Source organism: Dermochelys coriacea, chromosome 11, assembly GCF_009764565.3.
Source record: "Dermochelys coriacea isolate rDerCor1 chromosome 11, rDerCor1.pri.v4, whole genome shotgun sequence".
In the NCBI taxonomy this organism is placed as follows: Eukaryota; Metazoa; Chordata; order Testudines; family Dermochelyidae; genus Dermochelys; species Dermochelys coriacea.
Genome location: NC_050078.2, coordinates 8,188,430 through 8,202,782, shown reverse-complemented (window position 1 = coordinate 8,202,782; position 14,353 = coordinate 8,188,430). Strand labels below are relative to the sequence as shown.

Below are 14,353 nucleotides of genomic sequence, written 5' to 3'. Positions count from 1 at the left end.
CTCTATTCATGTCAACCGGGCTGGTGCATATTCATTACTGATTGTTGGAATGACATACTATTGGTGAGCTTTCACTGTTTAGAAAAGCCCTGAAGAGTGCAAGATACGCATTTCTGCGGTTCAGGCTGGGGATATATGGGTGTCGGCGTGTATCTATTCGTGAACGGCTGGGAGAGCATTCATGTAAACATCTGGGAGTGATTTTATATGCTAGTGGCTGCACATGAGCAGGCCAAGAGTGGCTGTTCTGACAGTAAAGCACTGTAAAGGCATCCCAGGCTAGAGGGTTAGGGGACACAGCAGTTCAACAGTCCAGGATGTACCCTGGAGAATGTCACAATGTGATCTCACCCCTCTTGTGAATCTGAGGTCAGGTTTGCATTCAAGCACAGCAGACCCTTTCCTCCCTTCTCTTCCTCTCCAGCCTGGGTCTTCTGACATATGGCAGTGGTCAGCCCCCTGCTTTGCAGAGAGCGTTCCCCCTTAAATATAGTCTCTGATCCCTTTGGGTTCAGTGCTGAGCTGGGGAGATTCTACGCTCCAACCCTCCCCCCTACTCGCCATACCATCTGCACTTCTGAGTAGAGTTCATTGTTCTTATTGATGGACCTGTAATACAGACACAATCAGAGTTGCGAACTCTAGATTGCTATGTGCCAGCTTCTCAGACAGAAATGCATCCGATGAAGTAAGCTGTAGCTCACGAAAGCTTATGCTCTAATAAATTTGTTAGTCTCTAAGGTGCCACAAGTACTCCTTTTCTTTTTGCGAATACAGACTAACACGGCTGCTACTCTGAAACTTCTCAGACAGTCATTCAGATAGGTGTCAAGACCATACCAGAAAATGACTAATCCACAACTAATCCTCAAAAAAAAAAAAAGATGTTACAACAAACAAAATGGGAATTCACAATTTGACACAGACATATCCCCACTCTGTCACAGATCATACATACGTTTTCATTTTTCCATTTTACTTTCATTATCTGAAAAAAAATGATATAAAATCTCGCTGGTCATGCTTTTTTCTTGGATGGGATTTTGAGGAACTTAAACATAATATTGTGCAATTTTGTTTTCATATATAGAATCAACAGCACCATGTTGGAACTCTCCAATATGCTATATTCATATAAATGCTCCAGGGCACCAACCATTCAAAATAATGAAAAAAAAGCCAATAAAAGCCACTGGATTGCTTTTATGTATAAAAACATCTGGTTTTTGAAAAATGTAGATTACTTGTTAGGTGTTAATATTGATTGTTAAAAAATTTAGTAATGGGTGTTAGTTCTCAAACTCTGTAGTACAAAACAGAACCCCAGAAGAGAAAGCTAGAGAGGGTATATCAGAACATATATAGTACTACTGTAATATTTACTTCATAGTTCCAACTTAACCCGCCTCTATCTTCAATTTTTGGCTAAGAAGTTCTAAAGCTACTTCATCACTGTCTTTTTTCCACATGCAGAATTAGCTTGCGGTACTGAGAGGAAACCCTAGCTGCATCAGGAACATTTCTTTCTAATTACATGTCAAATACTCAGAAACTTGAACTGATGCATGATAACAGGAAAACACAAACTCAGAAAAAAGCTCTACAGAAATTCAACAGTAGTATTTCCTTACACAGCTCTGCAACATTGCAGTTTTAAAATGCCTGAAGCTGATCTCCCCCGCACCCAGATTACAACATCTGAGGCAAAGATTACTAAACTGAAGATAGAATAATTTATGTGGTAATTTTTCCTTGCTGGTGCCATTTACAGGTAATACAAAAAGTAGCTGAGGAGTCACTTCATTAACATCAACTTTTTGCCACCAACTTTAAACATATTTCCCATTCTGTGTTTTATAATTATTCACTTACAGAATGTATCTGTTCAACCCTCCCACATCCAGGACACTAAAGTGAACATCCTTAGTACACTGTGAAAAAGTTTCACCTCTCACAAAAATAAATCTGAAATGACTCCAAATATTTGGACCAGACTCATTTTAAACACATTGTTTTAGTCTAGTTCTTAGTGAATGACTGTGAATGTCATACCACAACTGGAAACGTGATAAATATCTTGCACGTCTAGAGCACTTTCCATTTTTAAATAAATGTAAATATGGGGCAAGAAAGTAGTAGTCAAAGATAATACCCCAAGTTTTAGGTATAGATGACCAAATACGGCAGTACTATCAAAATGTCAAAACAGGGATAGGTGAGGGAAAGGAAGGGACGCCTTATTACATTCATTACTATTTTTAAAGTATCACTTTGACACTACATAAAACCTTTTCTTAAATGAAGCAAATCTGAATATTATCTTGTAAACTTGAGATATAGAGCATAACCCATCTTGTTTACTAGACAGAGTTGCCAACTCATGGAGATTTTTTTAAATTTCTCATGATCTAGAGATTATTGGGAGCAAACTCCAAATTTTGCCCTTTTTCAACATAGCTGACATCTCCAATTACTTTCAATTGGACTAAAGCGACAGGCTGCCTTTAGTTAAAATGATTCTAGACAAATGGCAGCATTAGTGACAGCCGTAATGTTGACCTTAGCAGAAATTATTTCTGCCTCCCATTCTTACCAATGGGACCACAGGCAGGCTGACCCCACTGAAGATGGCTGCCCACATGGTGTCAGGAGGCATACTTGCAAAATGTAACTCCTCTGGAGTAACCTGCACACATTTGCCTTTTCTGTGACTCTCATTCACCCCGGTCTCCCTTTATTCTTATCACACAGTGGACTGACTATTCCATCCCACCTGGCTCTCTTTCCATATCTTCCTTTTTCCTCAATACTGCCTTGGCTTTAACAGGGGGAGCACTGAGAGTGTCCTGCTCTCAGTTCTGTTGCCCTATTGCATAGGCTCCCTTACCATCCAGTAGAAGCAATTGCAAGAAGAGTCCAGCGGTCCTGGGCTGGAGCACACTCAATGTACTCTGAATTTTTGGAAAATTTAGCTAACTCTACCAAGCATGTGCAAATAGCAATTATCAGAACCTTATGAACTCTGTCAAATTTGGATAGATTTTTCACAGTGAAAGAATGAGGCATCTCTCTGACCCAAATGTGACCCCTCCTGTCAAATTTCAAGTCCAAATACAGAGATGCTAGAACTTCTCAATGAAACAGATGTAAGAACTTAACATCAGTAAAGCAACTTTTTTCCTAACCTTGTTCTTGGAAATGGCTGGGCATTTTTGCTGAAACTTCCCATAAAAATTCAACAAGAGGCAGACTTGCAACGTGGAAATTTTAGCATTAACATTTACATTTGGCAAAGTTATAAGCAACAGGAAAAAAAACAAAACAAAAAACTTACAGTGAAAAGTATTAGTCAACCTTAACTACAGGCACTGCTGCCAGTTCTGCCTATAATGATTACCCTTTATTGTTCTATCCTCTATTTGGCTTAAGCCGATTATCGTTCACTACTATTTTGCCAAATACTGTAGTACTGTGCGTATTCTAGTAATGCCTAGAAGGCCAACTAAGGCTAGGGTTACATTGTTACAGGCCCTATATAAACACAGCAAGAGATACTCCTCATCCAAAAGAGCTTACAGAAGTTACAAATTCAGTAAATTACTAGGACTAAATTCTATTGATACTATTCTAAATTCTTTTGATACTCCCATATGTATCAATGGGTGATGAATGTAAACATTTTGCTTTGTGCTGTGTCAGGGTCAGGTGCAACCTCACCGCAAGTCTGTGTCCCAGGGGAGAGGGGCGGACTGCAGGGTGACCCCCCCCCACCTCTGTGCAGATAGTGGCCTGCGCTCCCCACTGCCATGCTGGAGCCGCCACCACAATTGCCCTTCTAATCTATTGTCTGTAACAATTTCAACTCTAGACTAACAACTGTACAGTCACATGCTGAGTACTACTTAGCCATGGCACTCAATAAGGCCCAAAACTGGCAAAGCAGTAGTTTCAATGGGGCTACTCAAGTGCTAAACTTTATGCACATATTTAAGTGCCATGCCACATCATGGCCTAACTTCACTCCAAAAGATGTACTGCCCTTTAGGGTAGGTCTACATATCAATGAAAAAAAAACTTACAGCTTTTGAGGCTTGGGCTATGGGGCTGTTTCATTGCTGTGCAGACTTCTGGACTAGGACTGAAGTGCAGGCTCTAGGACCCTGCTGGGTGGAAGAGTCCCAGGGCTCCAGCTCTAGTCTGAGCCCAGAAGTCTGCACAACAATGAAACAGCCTGAGCCCAAAAAGCCCAAATCAGCTGGAAGGGGCACCCGTGGGTTTTTCTTTACCATGCAGACACACCCTTAAAGCAGTGGTGGGAAACCTGCGGCCCATCAGGGTAATCCGCTGGCAGGCCGTGAGACAATTTATTTATATTGACCGTCCACAGGCACGGCCATGGTTCGCCATTCCCAGCCAATGGGAGCTGCGGGAAGTGGGGGCCAGCACGTCCCTGCAGCCCATGCCGCTTCCTGCAGCTCCCATTGGCCAGGAACAGTAAACCGCAGCCACTGGAAGCTGCAGGTGGCCATGCCTGCAGAGAGTCAATGTAAACAAACTTGTCTCGCAGCCTGCCAGTGGATTACCCTAATGGGACGCATGCGGCCCGTGGGCCGCAGGTTGCCCACCATCTTAAAGTTTTCTGTGCTTGACATACATGGAAATATTAGCATTGCCACCTGCTCTGTGGAGCCACAGAGACGTGCTAATTAGTAAGGAATTTATTAGTCAAAAAACATTTCCTGAATCTTGTCGTCTGTATTGTTACGGACACTTGCTGACTGGTATTTTGAAATAAATTACTAAAATAATTGAAAATGACATGATTATATTGTGTTATTTTGACAAAAAATGTGCAGAATTTTAAAATATTGTGCACAGAATTCTTATTTCCCTCAGAAGTAACCATTATACAACGCACTGGTGAGACCTCATCTGGAATACTGTATGTAATTCTGGTCTCCCATGGTTAAGAAAGATGAAGTCAAAATGGAACAGGTGCAGAGAAGGACTACCAGGATGATCAGAGGAATGGAAAACCTACATTTGAGAGCAGGCTCGAGCTTAACTTGTTTAGCCTAACTAACCAAATGAAGGCTGAGGGGATATACGATTGCTGTCTATAAATACATCAGGGATTAACACCAGGGAGGGACAGGAGTTATTTAAGTTAAATGCCAATGTCAACACAAGAACAAATGGATATAAACTGGCTCTCACCAAGTTTAGGCTTGAAATTAGATAAAGGTTTCTAACCATCAGAGGAATGAAGTTCTGGAACAGGCTTCCAAGGGGAAAAGGGGGGAGAACTAACTGGTTTCAAGACTGAGCTTGATAAATTGATGGAGAGGATGGTATGATGAGACCGCCTACAATGGTGTGTAGGCAATCTGCCATTGGTGGTAACAAATATGCCCAATGGCCAGTGATGGGACACAAGATGGGGAGGACTCAGACTTACTACAGATAATTATTTGCCAGGCATCTCACTGTTGGGGTCTTGCCAAAATGCTCAGGATCCAACTGACCACCATATTTGGGGTTGGGAAGGAATTTTCCTCCAGTTAGATTGGTAGAGACCCAAGGGAGTGGGGGAGGGGGAGAGGGGAGGCCTTTCCTTTACAGCATGAGGCATAGTTCCCTTGCTGGTTTAAACTAGAGTAAATGGTGGATTCTCTGTAACTTAGTCTTTAAATCACGATTTGAGGACTTTAGTACCTCAGCCAGAGGTTATGCATCTATTACAACAAAGGGCAGGCAAGGTTCTGTGGCTTGCAATGTACAGGTGGTCAGACTAGATGACCATGGTGGTCCCGTCTAGTCTTGAAGTCTATGAGCCAGAATATCAGGTGATAAAACCAAAGTGAAATCCTTTATTTACCCTGCTTATCAAAGGAAAAACTAAAACCACCACTTCATTCCCAGGCCGTTCCTTTCCACTGTGTCAAGGAATAACTACTTAAACCTCCCTTCATCCATCCTATCCCTAAAAAAAGATTTCTTTATGCATTCCAGTACAAAAACAAACAAAAAATAAAAACCCCTTCTCACGGTCACAAGAGTTCAGACCCCAATATGCAAAAGGAAAATGATTATGGTCTTCAACTAGTTAGGGTAAAACAGGAAACTGTTTAGTACCTAAAACAAAGCAAGGGTGACAGTTATAGTCTTTCAAGGACACTGAGAAACTGGTTACAGTAACACTCACGCACAATTTTTCCATAAGTCTAATTATAAGAATGTTACACTCAAGAGTAGAAGCAGGCAAACTGCACCTGCTGGAACAGAGGAACAAGTTAATAAAGCATAGGAAGCTGCCTAGCATATGTATTTGACCTCTTATTCTCCATCTCTGACTACAAAAGGTTGTAAAATACAATACGGGAGGGGAGGGAGGTATAAAGAACAGTTTGTTCCAAAACTATTTAAGATATTTAAATAGATGTATATGACCAAGACAAAAAAAGAGCTAGTTTATTACTACACCAGAAAAACCTATAGTTTGTTATGTTTGGAGGGGAATTTAACGTATCTAACATACTATGCCACACACACCAATGCAAGCTTCATTTCTGATTAATTTGAAAAAGGAAGCATTTTAGAAACTATGTTGCTAGGAGAGAATTAACCTGGGTTGGATATTAACACTATCAGCATCTTCAGATCAACGCTGTTAGAAGCCATAGGATCCTAAAGCCCAGGAGTATCTGCCAAAATTGGCAGCTTTAGCCCTAACCACAGCATGTGGCGTGAAGCCTTTGAAGCTAACTAGTTTTAACAGAAAGCAGTCTGAATTGGAGCGAGAAACTGGCAAAATTAAGAAAAAGCTTTTATTATACTCATAGCCAAGTTCAAGTTTAAATTTGGCTGGTAGTAGAATGGAGGTATTAGGAGGAGGGAGAGAAGGATGGTTGTTTGTGTTCTGTTCAGAGTAGCTAAAACCCAAGCCACATTAACTTCAAAGGATTTACACAGAGCAGATGCCATTTCTAGGGCTGAAGTTGAAGGTTTCAGTGAAGACACTAAGGCAGGGTTCTCAAACTGGAGGTCGGAACCCCTCAGAGGGTTGTGAGGTTATTACATGGGGGGTCGCGAGCTGCCAGCCTCTACCCCAAACCCCACTTCCCCTCCAGCATGTATAATGGTGCTAAATAGATAAAAAGTGTTTTAATTTATAAAGGGGGTCGCACTCAGAGGCTTGTTATGTGAAACGGGTCACCAGTACAAAAGTTTGAGAACCACTGCACTAAGGGGTAGATTCTCAAAGTGGTACACAAGGATTAGCCATTAAAACTTCACTGGTTTCAGAGTAGCAGCCATGTTAGTCTGTATCCACAAAAAGAAAAGGAGTACTTTCATGAATCTGATGAAGTGAGCTATAGCCCACGAAAGCTTATGCTCAAATAAATTTGTTAGTCTCTAAGGTGCCACAAGTACTCCTTTTCTTTTTGTAAAATTTCACTGTCATTCAAGCAAGTTAAGTGGCTAAATCCTCGTGCACCACTTTGAAAATTTAACATAGTTCCTCAAAGGTCAGCCCTAAGGAAATAAAGCCCTTCAATGTTGGTAAAGTCATTTTAAGCAAATTAAAATAAAACAAATTATATTTCCCCCCGCCAACAACTTATTTTTTTTAAAAACTCCAATTTAAAAAAAAATTACCACTTTTTAAAAATAAAACCAGACATCTCCATCAGAAGAACAAACAAGTGACAGGGTACTCAACCAGTGAAAGATACCTCTATTGCTCAGGGTGTGGTTCTTTGGCCAAAGGAGAGAGTGTTTTCAATAGCTATGGGGTGCTGATCTCAACAGCTACACATGCTGTCATTGGTTATTCTCTTTATTATTAAACTACACTAGATCTATTTACATTGCTGGCTTTGTACACATTTAATTTAGAAGTATGCTAATGTTATGAATTGCTAAACTGCAAACATTTCTACTTGAACTCAATAAAAAATAATTAACTATACACATATTTCACACATACCAAGATCATTTTCAACTTACTTCCTTTTTATATCTATTTGTTCTCTTTACAATGAACTGACATTTACAGAAGCATGCATTTTGTGAACAAGTACTGAGAGAAAAAACTTTTTTCTTACATTGATTACTAGGATTTTACATAAAAATTAATTTTTAAAACCTACAGGCATTCTGTAATACTGAATGTAAATGCTTTCTTCTTATAGACTGAAATACAGTCATAATATTTTAAAAGTCTCAGCAACATTAAATTAGCAGAAACAATTAGCAATGATTAATACAGTGAGAAAAGCCACAGTGTTTTCTACCATGCCAACATAGACCCTCCAACAGAAATAACAAATGAAGATTTGGCAATGGTTGGAAAAATTCTCTTTAAAAATAAAAATGTAAGACATCAAGAAAAGTCTCTTGGCCATAACGGCAATGGGCACTAATATACAAAAGTAGAAAAAAACTGAAATCTTTGACTTAAATTGGAAGAATGGGAAAACACATATTACCATCAACATAAAAAGAATAGTACCCCATACCATCTAAAGTGAACTAAATTCAAAACATGCAGAAAACTGCACTTCATATACTATGCATAGCTCTTCATTTCAGACTGTGCTGCTACTTATCAACAAATATGCAGTAGGTGATCAGGTTTTCTTGTCCTAATACAAACAGTAAACTGGATTTAAAGAAGATCAGGTAGATTTTCAATTCTTTTAACTGTCAAAATATGAATTATTATCCCCTTTACTAAAACTGTCATATTGAGTGGAACCATCTGAGTCACATTTTTCTTTTTTGAAATTAAAGTTTCTGAATTTCCATGAGCAGATGTGGATAACCAAGAATAATCCAGAGCTGAACACAAATGATGCATCACGCAAAAATTCAACTTGTATACTCGTTCTGTTTTTTCCTTGACTTACTTTTGTTTAGTAGTTTTATTTTAGAGTGAAAAAACACTCTCTGCAAATGCCTCTCAGGTGTTGACGTTAAGCAAGAGAAAGACACAAATGGATGTGTCCCTTAATCACCTGGACTCAGTTACATTCATTAGCAAGTTCAGTATTCATTGAAGAATGAAAGAAACATCAGTGTTGTGAAACTCCATAATTAAAAATAAAAAAATAAAAATGAGGTGAAACCAACTAAAATAAAAGGTATTGTAAAGAATGATCAAACACCACATGCAAGGTTAAGAATAGCTCAGAAACTAACAAGCTACAGGCTACTGTACTATCATACACATAAATTTCTTCATAGATTTGAAGAATTTAAGGTTTCAGAGTAGCAGCCGTGTTAGTGTGTATTCGCAAAAAGAAAAGGAGTACTTGTGGAACCTTAGAGACTAACAAATTTATTTGAGCATAAGCTTTCGTGAGCTACAGCTCACTTCACCGGATGCATTCGGTGGAAAATACAGTGGGGAGATTTATATACACACACAGAGAACATGAAACAATGGGTTTTATCATACACACTGTAAGGAGAGTGATCACTTAAGATGAGCTATTACCAGCAGGAAGGATCTCTATCATGCATTCTTACAACTACAATACCTACCTGCTGAAGTGAACAAATAGATTGACAGAGCCAGAAGAGTACCCAGAAGTCATCTACTACAGGACAGGCCCAACAAAAAAAAAAAATAACAGAACGCCACTAGCCATCACCTTCAGCCCCCAACTAAAACCTCTCCAACGCATCATCAAGGATCTACAACCTATCCTGAAGGACGACCCATCACTCTCACAAATCTTGGGAAACAGGCCAGTCCTTGCTTACAGACAGCCCCCCAACCTGAAGCAAATACTCACCAGCAACCACACACCACACAACAGAACCACTAACCCAGAAACCTATCATTGCAACAAAGCCCGTTGCCAACTCTGTCCACTTATCTATTCAGGGGACACCATCATAGGGCCTAATCACATCAGCCACACTATCAGAGGCTCGTTCACCTGCGCATCTACCAATGTGATATATGCCATCATGTGCCAGCAATGCCCCTCTGCCATGTACACTGGTCAAACTAGACAGTCTCTACATAAAAAAAATAAATGGACACAAATCAGACGTCAAGAATTATAACATTCAAAAACCAGTCGGAGAACACTTCAATCTCTCCGGTCACACGATTACAGACCTGACAGTGGCTATCCTTCAACAAAAAAACTTCAAAAACAGACTCCAACGAGAGATTGCTGAACTGGAATTAATTTGCAAACTGGATACAATTAACAGGCTTGAATAGAGACTGGGAGTGGATGGGTCATTACATAAAGTAAACTATTTCCCCATGTTATTTCTCCCCCCACCCCACCCCCCACTGTTCCTCAGACCTTCTTGTTAACTGCTGGAAATGGCCCACCTTGATCATCACCACAAAAGGCTTTCCTCCTTTCCCCCCTCCCCTTCCTGCTGGTAATAGCTCATCTTAAGTGATCACTCTCCTTACAGTGTGTATGATAAAACCCATTGTTTCATGTTCTCTGTGTGTGTATATAAATCTCCTCCACTGTATTTTCCAACGAATGCATCCGATGAAGTGAGCTGTAGCTCACAAAAGCTTATGCTCAAATAAATTTGTTAGTCTCCAAGGTGCCACAAGTACTCCTTTTCTGTTTTTCAGGTAAATCAAAGAGCCTTTTAGTATCTAACCCAGGAGCCTATCCTTGCAACAAAGCCCGATGCCAACTCTGTCCACATATCTATTCAAGTGACACCATCATAGGACCTAATCACATCAGCCATGCCATCAGGGGCTCGTTCACCTGCACATCTACTAATGTAATATATGTCATCATGTGCCAGCAATACCCTTCTGCCATGTACATTGGCCAAACCGGACAGTCTCTACGCAAAAGAATAAACGGACACAAATCTGACATCAGGAATCATAACATTCAAAAACCAGTAGGAGAACACTTCAACCTCTCTGGTCACTCAGTATCAGACTTAAAGGTGGCAATTTTGCAACAGAAAAACTTCAAAAACAGACTCCAATGAGAAACTGCTGAACTTGAATTTATTTGCAAACTAGATACCATTAACTCAGGTTTGAATAGAGACTGGAAATGACTGAGTCATTACACAAATTGAATCTATTTCCCCATGTTAAGCATCCTCACGCTTCTTGTCAACTGTTTGAATGGACCATCTTGATTATCACTACAAAAGTTTTTTTTCTCCTGGTGATAATAGCTCATCTTAATTAACTAGCCTCTTAGAGTTGGTCTGGCAACTTCCACCTTTCCATATTCTCTGTATGCGTGTGTGTGTATACACTCTTACTATTTGTTCCATTCTATGCATCTGATGAAGTGGGCTGTAGCCCACGAAAGCTTATGCTCAAATAAATTTGTTAGTCTCTAAGGTGCCACAAGTACTCCTGTTCTTTTTAAATAAACCTTGATGCTTAGCTCTACCCTATTGCTGACAGGGAGGAATCACTCACTCAGACTTCAGACACTGGGTCTGAACAAAGATCTAAGGGCTCAAGCCAGATGCTACACACAGAGGCATGAAAAAACAGACCTGTTACCCAGCCTGTTCAGGGATCCAAAATCCCAGCCACAAAGTAACGAAATCAGACAGACTGACCAAACACACAACACACCAAGTCCATTTACTTGCAAGCACACGATTCACATTTACAGTCCCCAAAACTCCCAGTAGCCACACTTGCTCACCTAGCAACTGACTTATATACTAGGTCTCGCTGCCTAGCTCCCTCTCCTCATTGACAGGGAGAAATTAATCAGACCTCAAAACTGGATCTGATCAAGGATCCAAGGGTTCTGCCATGAGAAACACAAAAGAAGACCTCTCTCAAAGATTACTGAATAACACTAGGATTGCTGTAACAAAACAAAAGTTCTTTAAGTTTATTTTGTACATCTGAAAGCAGCTTGTGTATATGAAGTTGCACTATTTGCCCTCTACAAGTCAGTCATTTCCCTATTTTTGTATATATTGTACACAGAAACATCAAAAGGAAAGAACATTCTAAAAGCAGGAAAGTCACTGTAAACTCAACAGTTGGAAGGGGAATTCAGGAGCAGTACCCAAAATTATTTTTTAAATTTAATTTTTATTAAGCTGAATTGATTTCAAGTTGACTGTGTCCTTTGAAACCATTGGTGGTCCTTTTGACTCTTGAAATATATACAAGTTCTAGTTAGCACCGCACTTCACAAATAATAAACTATTGTCCATAGAACTCAATACTGACAATCCAAAAAGGATTAATAAAAATAAATAATTCTTGATAAAGGCAACAAATCACTCACAAATTAAAGCTCAAGTCAGAAGTAGCAAATCAAACATTTGTCAAAAATTGTCAAAAATAGAAATGTATCTTACAGCCTTTTTTGAGATAGCGTATTGACTAATTAGAAGTTTAAACTTCCAGCCAATTACTGCAGACTTGTCTGAATATACTGAGTAAATATTCCATGGGCCAAAGTTTAGTGTTACTACAACCATGACCACACTGATCAAATGGCCAGGAAGAGAGTCAGACCCCAAAATGTACCCTTAAATCCAAATACTACAACAAGGGTGGGCAAATTATGGCCCAGGGGCCGCATCTCGCCCTTCAGATGTTTTAATCCGGCCCTGGAGCTCCCACTGGGGAGCGGGACCCAGGGGCTTGCCCCGCTCTGTGCGTGCCATGGATCTGCGTGGCTCCTGGAAGCAGAGGCATGTCCCCCCTTCAGCTCCTACGCATAGGGGAAGCCAGGGGGCTCCGTACACTGCCCCCACAGCTCCCAGTGGCCAGGAACCACAGTCAATGGGAGATGCAGGGCGGCACCTGCGGATGGGGCAGTGCGCAGAGCCGCCTGGCCGCACCTCCACATAGGAGCCGGGGGAGGGGGACATGCTGCTGTTTTCGGGAGCTGCTTGAGTTAAGCGTCGCCCGGAGCCTGTACCCCTGCCCCCCTCCCATGCCCCAACCCCCTGCCCCAGCCCTCATCCCCCTCCTGCACCCCCAACCCCTCATCTCCAGCCCCATCCCAGAGCCCTCACCACCCCCGCCCCAGCCCCCTCCCACATCCTGAACTCATTTCTGGCCCCAGCCCAGAGCCCACTCCCCCAGCCAGAGCCCTCACCCCCTCCCACATCCCAACCCCCAATTTCGTGAGCATTTATGGTCCGCCATACAATTTCCATACCCAGATGTGGCCCTCGGGCCAAAAAGTTTGTCCACCCCTGTGCTACAAGAATATAACTGCTTTCCTATTTAATTATATAGAGAAGTGCCAGTTGATTCTTAACAGTTAATTTTAATACTGTTTAATATTAAACATCTAACATTATTAATGACTTTAAAATGACTTGACTAAAGACAGCAGTCAGACTGAGTCAAAAGACTTTTATCCCAAATATTTTCTCCCAATACACAGCAGCTTTGCAAAAAATCTTATGAAAATTTGCCAGCCACGCACAAAATCTACTTGCATACTATTGCCCACTATCATAGTTATAATGAAATAATGTTATCGTATATACACAAAGAAGCTACGTGCCCTAGGCTGGTGAGGAAACAGGACTTTACAAGGCTACTATTCAACCTTTGCTACAGTCGGTTCACTTTGCTCCTACATATAATACAGAATTAAAAAAGAATTTATAAAAATTTATAAATCACTAAGGCCCAAATCAGACTAAACACTTTGCTGAATCAGGAGTAATGTAAATAAAATCTTTAAATTTTAGATTTTTGTTGTTTAAAATACTTTTGAGTAGTATTTCCTGGACTGCATTTTTCATCACCTCCTCTGTTATGTGGTGCCAGAGCATGACATTAGGATCATGTGTTGGCAACTGAGCCTCATTTAACCTCTCAAAGTATTGTTTCCAGTTCTCCTTCACTTGTTCAGTTATTACCAAGAATCTCCCCGATCATTATTTACAAGTGGTATTACAATACCATCCTCCTTCTCTTTGCCTCTTGTTTTTGCAATTCTAGAGATTTTTGCCAGCCAGATGTAGGTTGTTTACAAGCTTCGCATACAAATCATGTGGGACAGTGGCTCTCAACCTTTCCAGACTACTGTATCCCTTTCAGGAGTCTAATTTACCTTGCGTACCCCAAAGTTTCACTTCACTTAAAAACTACATGCTTACAAAATCAGACATAAAAATACAAGTGTCTCAGCACACTATTACTGAAAAATTGCTTACTTTCTCATTTTTACCATATAATTATAAAATAAATCAACTGGAATAGAAATATTGTACTTAGTTTTCTGTGTATAGTATCTAGAACAGTATAAACAAGTCATTGTCTGTATGAAATTTTAGTTTGTACTGACCAGGAGAGCTGACTGTATTTTAAAGAATCCTTATTGAGGTTACA

At 40.4% G+C, this 14,353-nt stretch overlaps 1 protein-coding gene across 11 annotated transcripts in view; it reads right to left on the bottom strand.

Annotated features, from left to right (window-relative positions):
* The window catches only part of PTPN4 (protein tyrosine phosphatase non-receptor type 4), a 225,338-nt gene that overhangs the window by 177,543 nt on the left and 33,442 nt on the right, over positions 1 to 14,353 (bottom strand). For 7 of the 11 annotated variants that reach the window (XM_043504905.1, XM_043504906.1, XM_043504909.1 and 4 more), the window contains exons 1-2: positions 802 to 867; positions 562 to 660 (exon numbers count right to left, since the gene is read on the bottom strand). The exons of 3 other annotated variants lie outside the window; for them this stretch is intronic. In XM_043504905.1, the coding sequence (XP_043360840.1) occupies positions 562 to 592 (31 nt within the window). In that variant the 5' untranslated portion in view covers positions 593 to 660; positions 802 to 867. Of the gene's footprint in view, positions 1 to 561; positions 667 to 801; positions 868 to 14,353 lie in introns of those variants that run through there. One more of the 11 variants, XM_043504908.1, reaches the window with a different exon arrangement.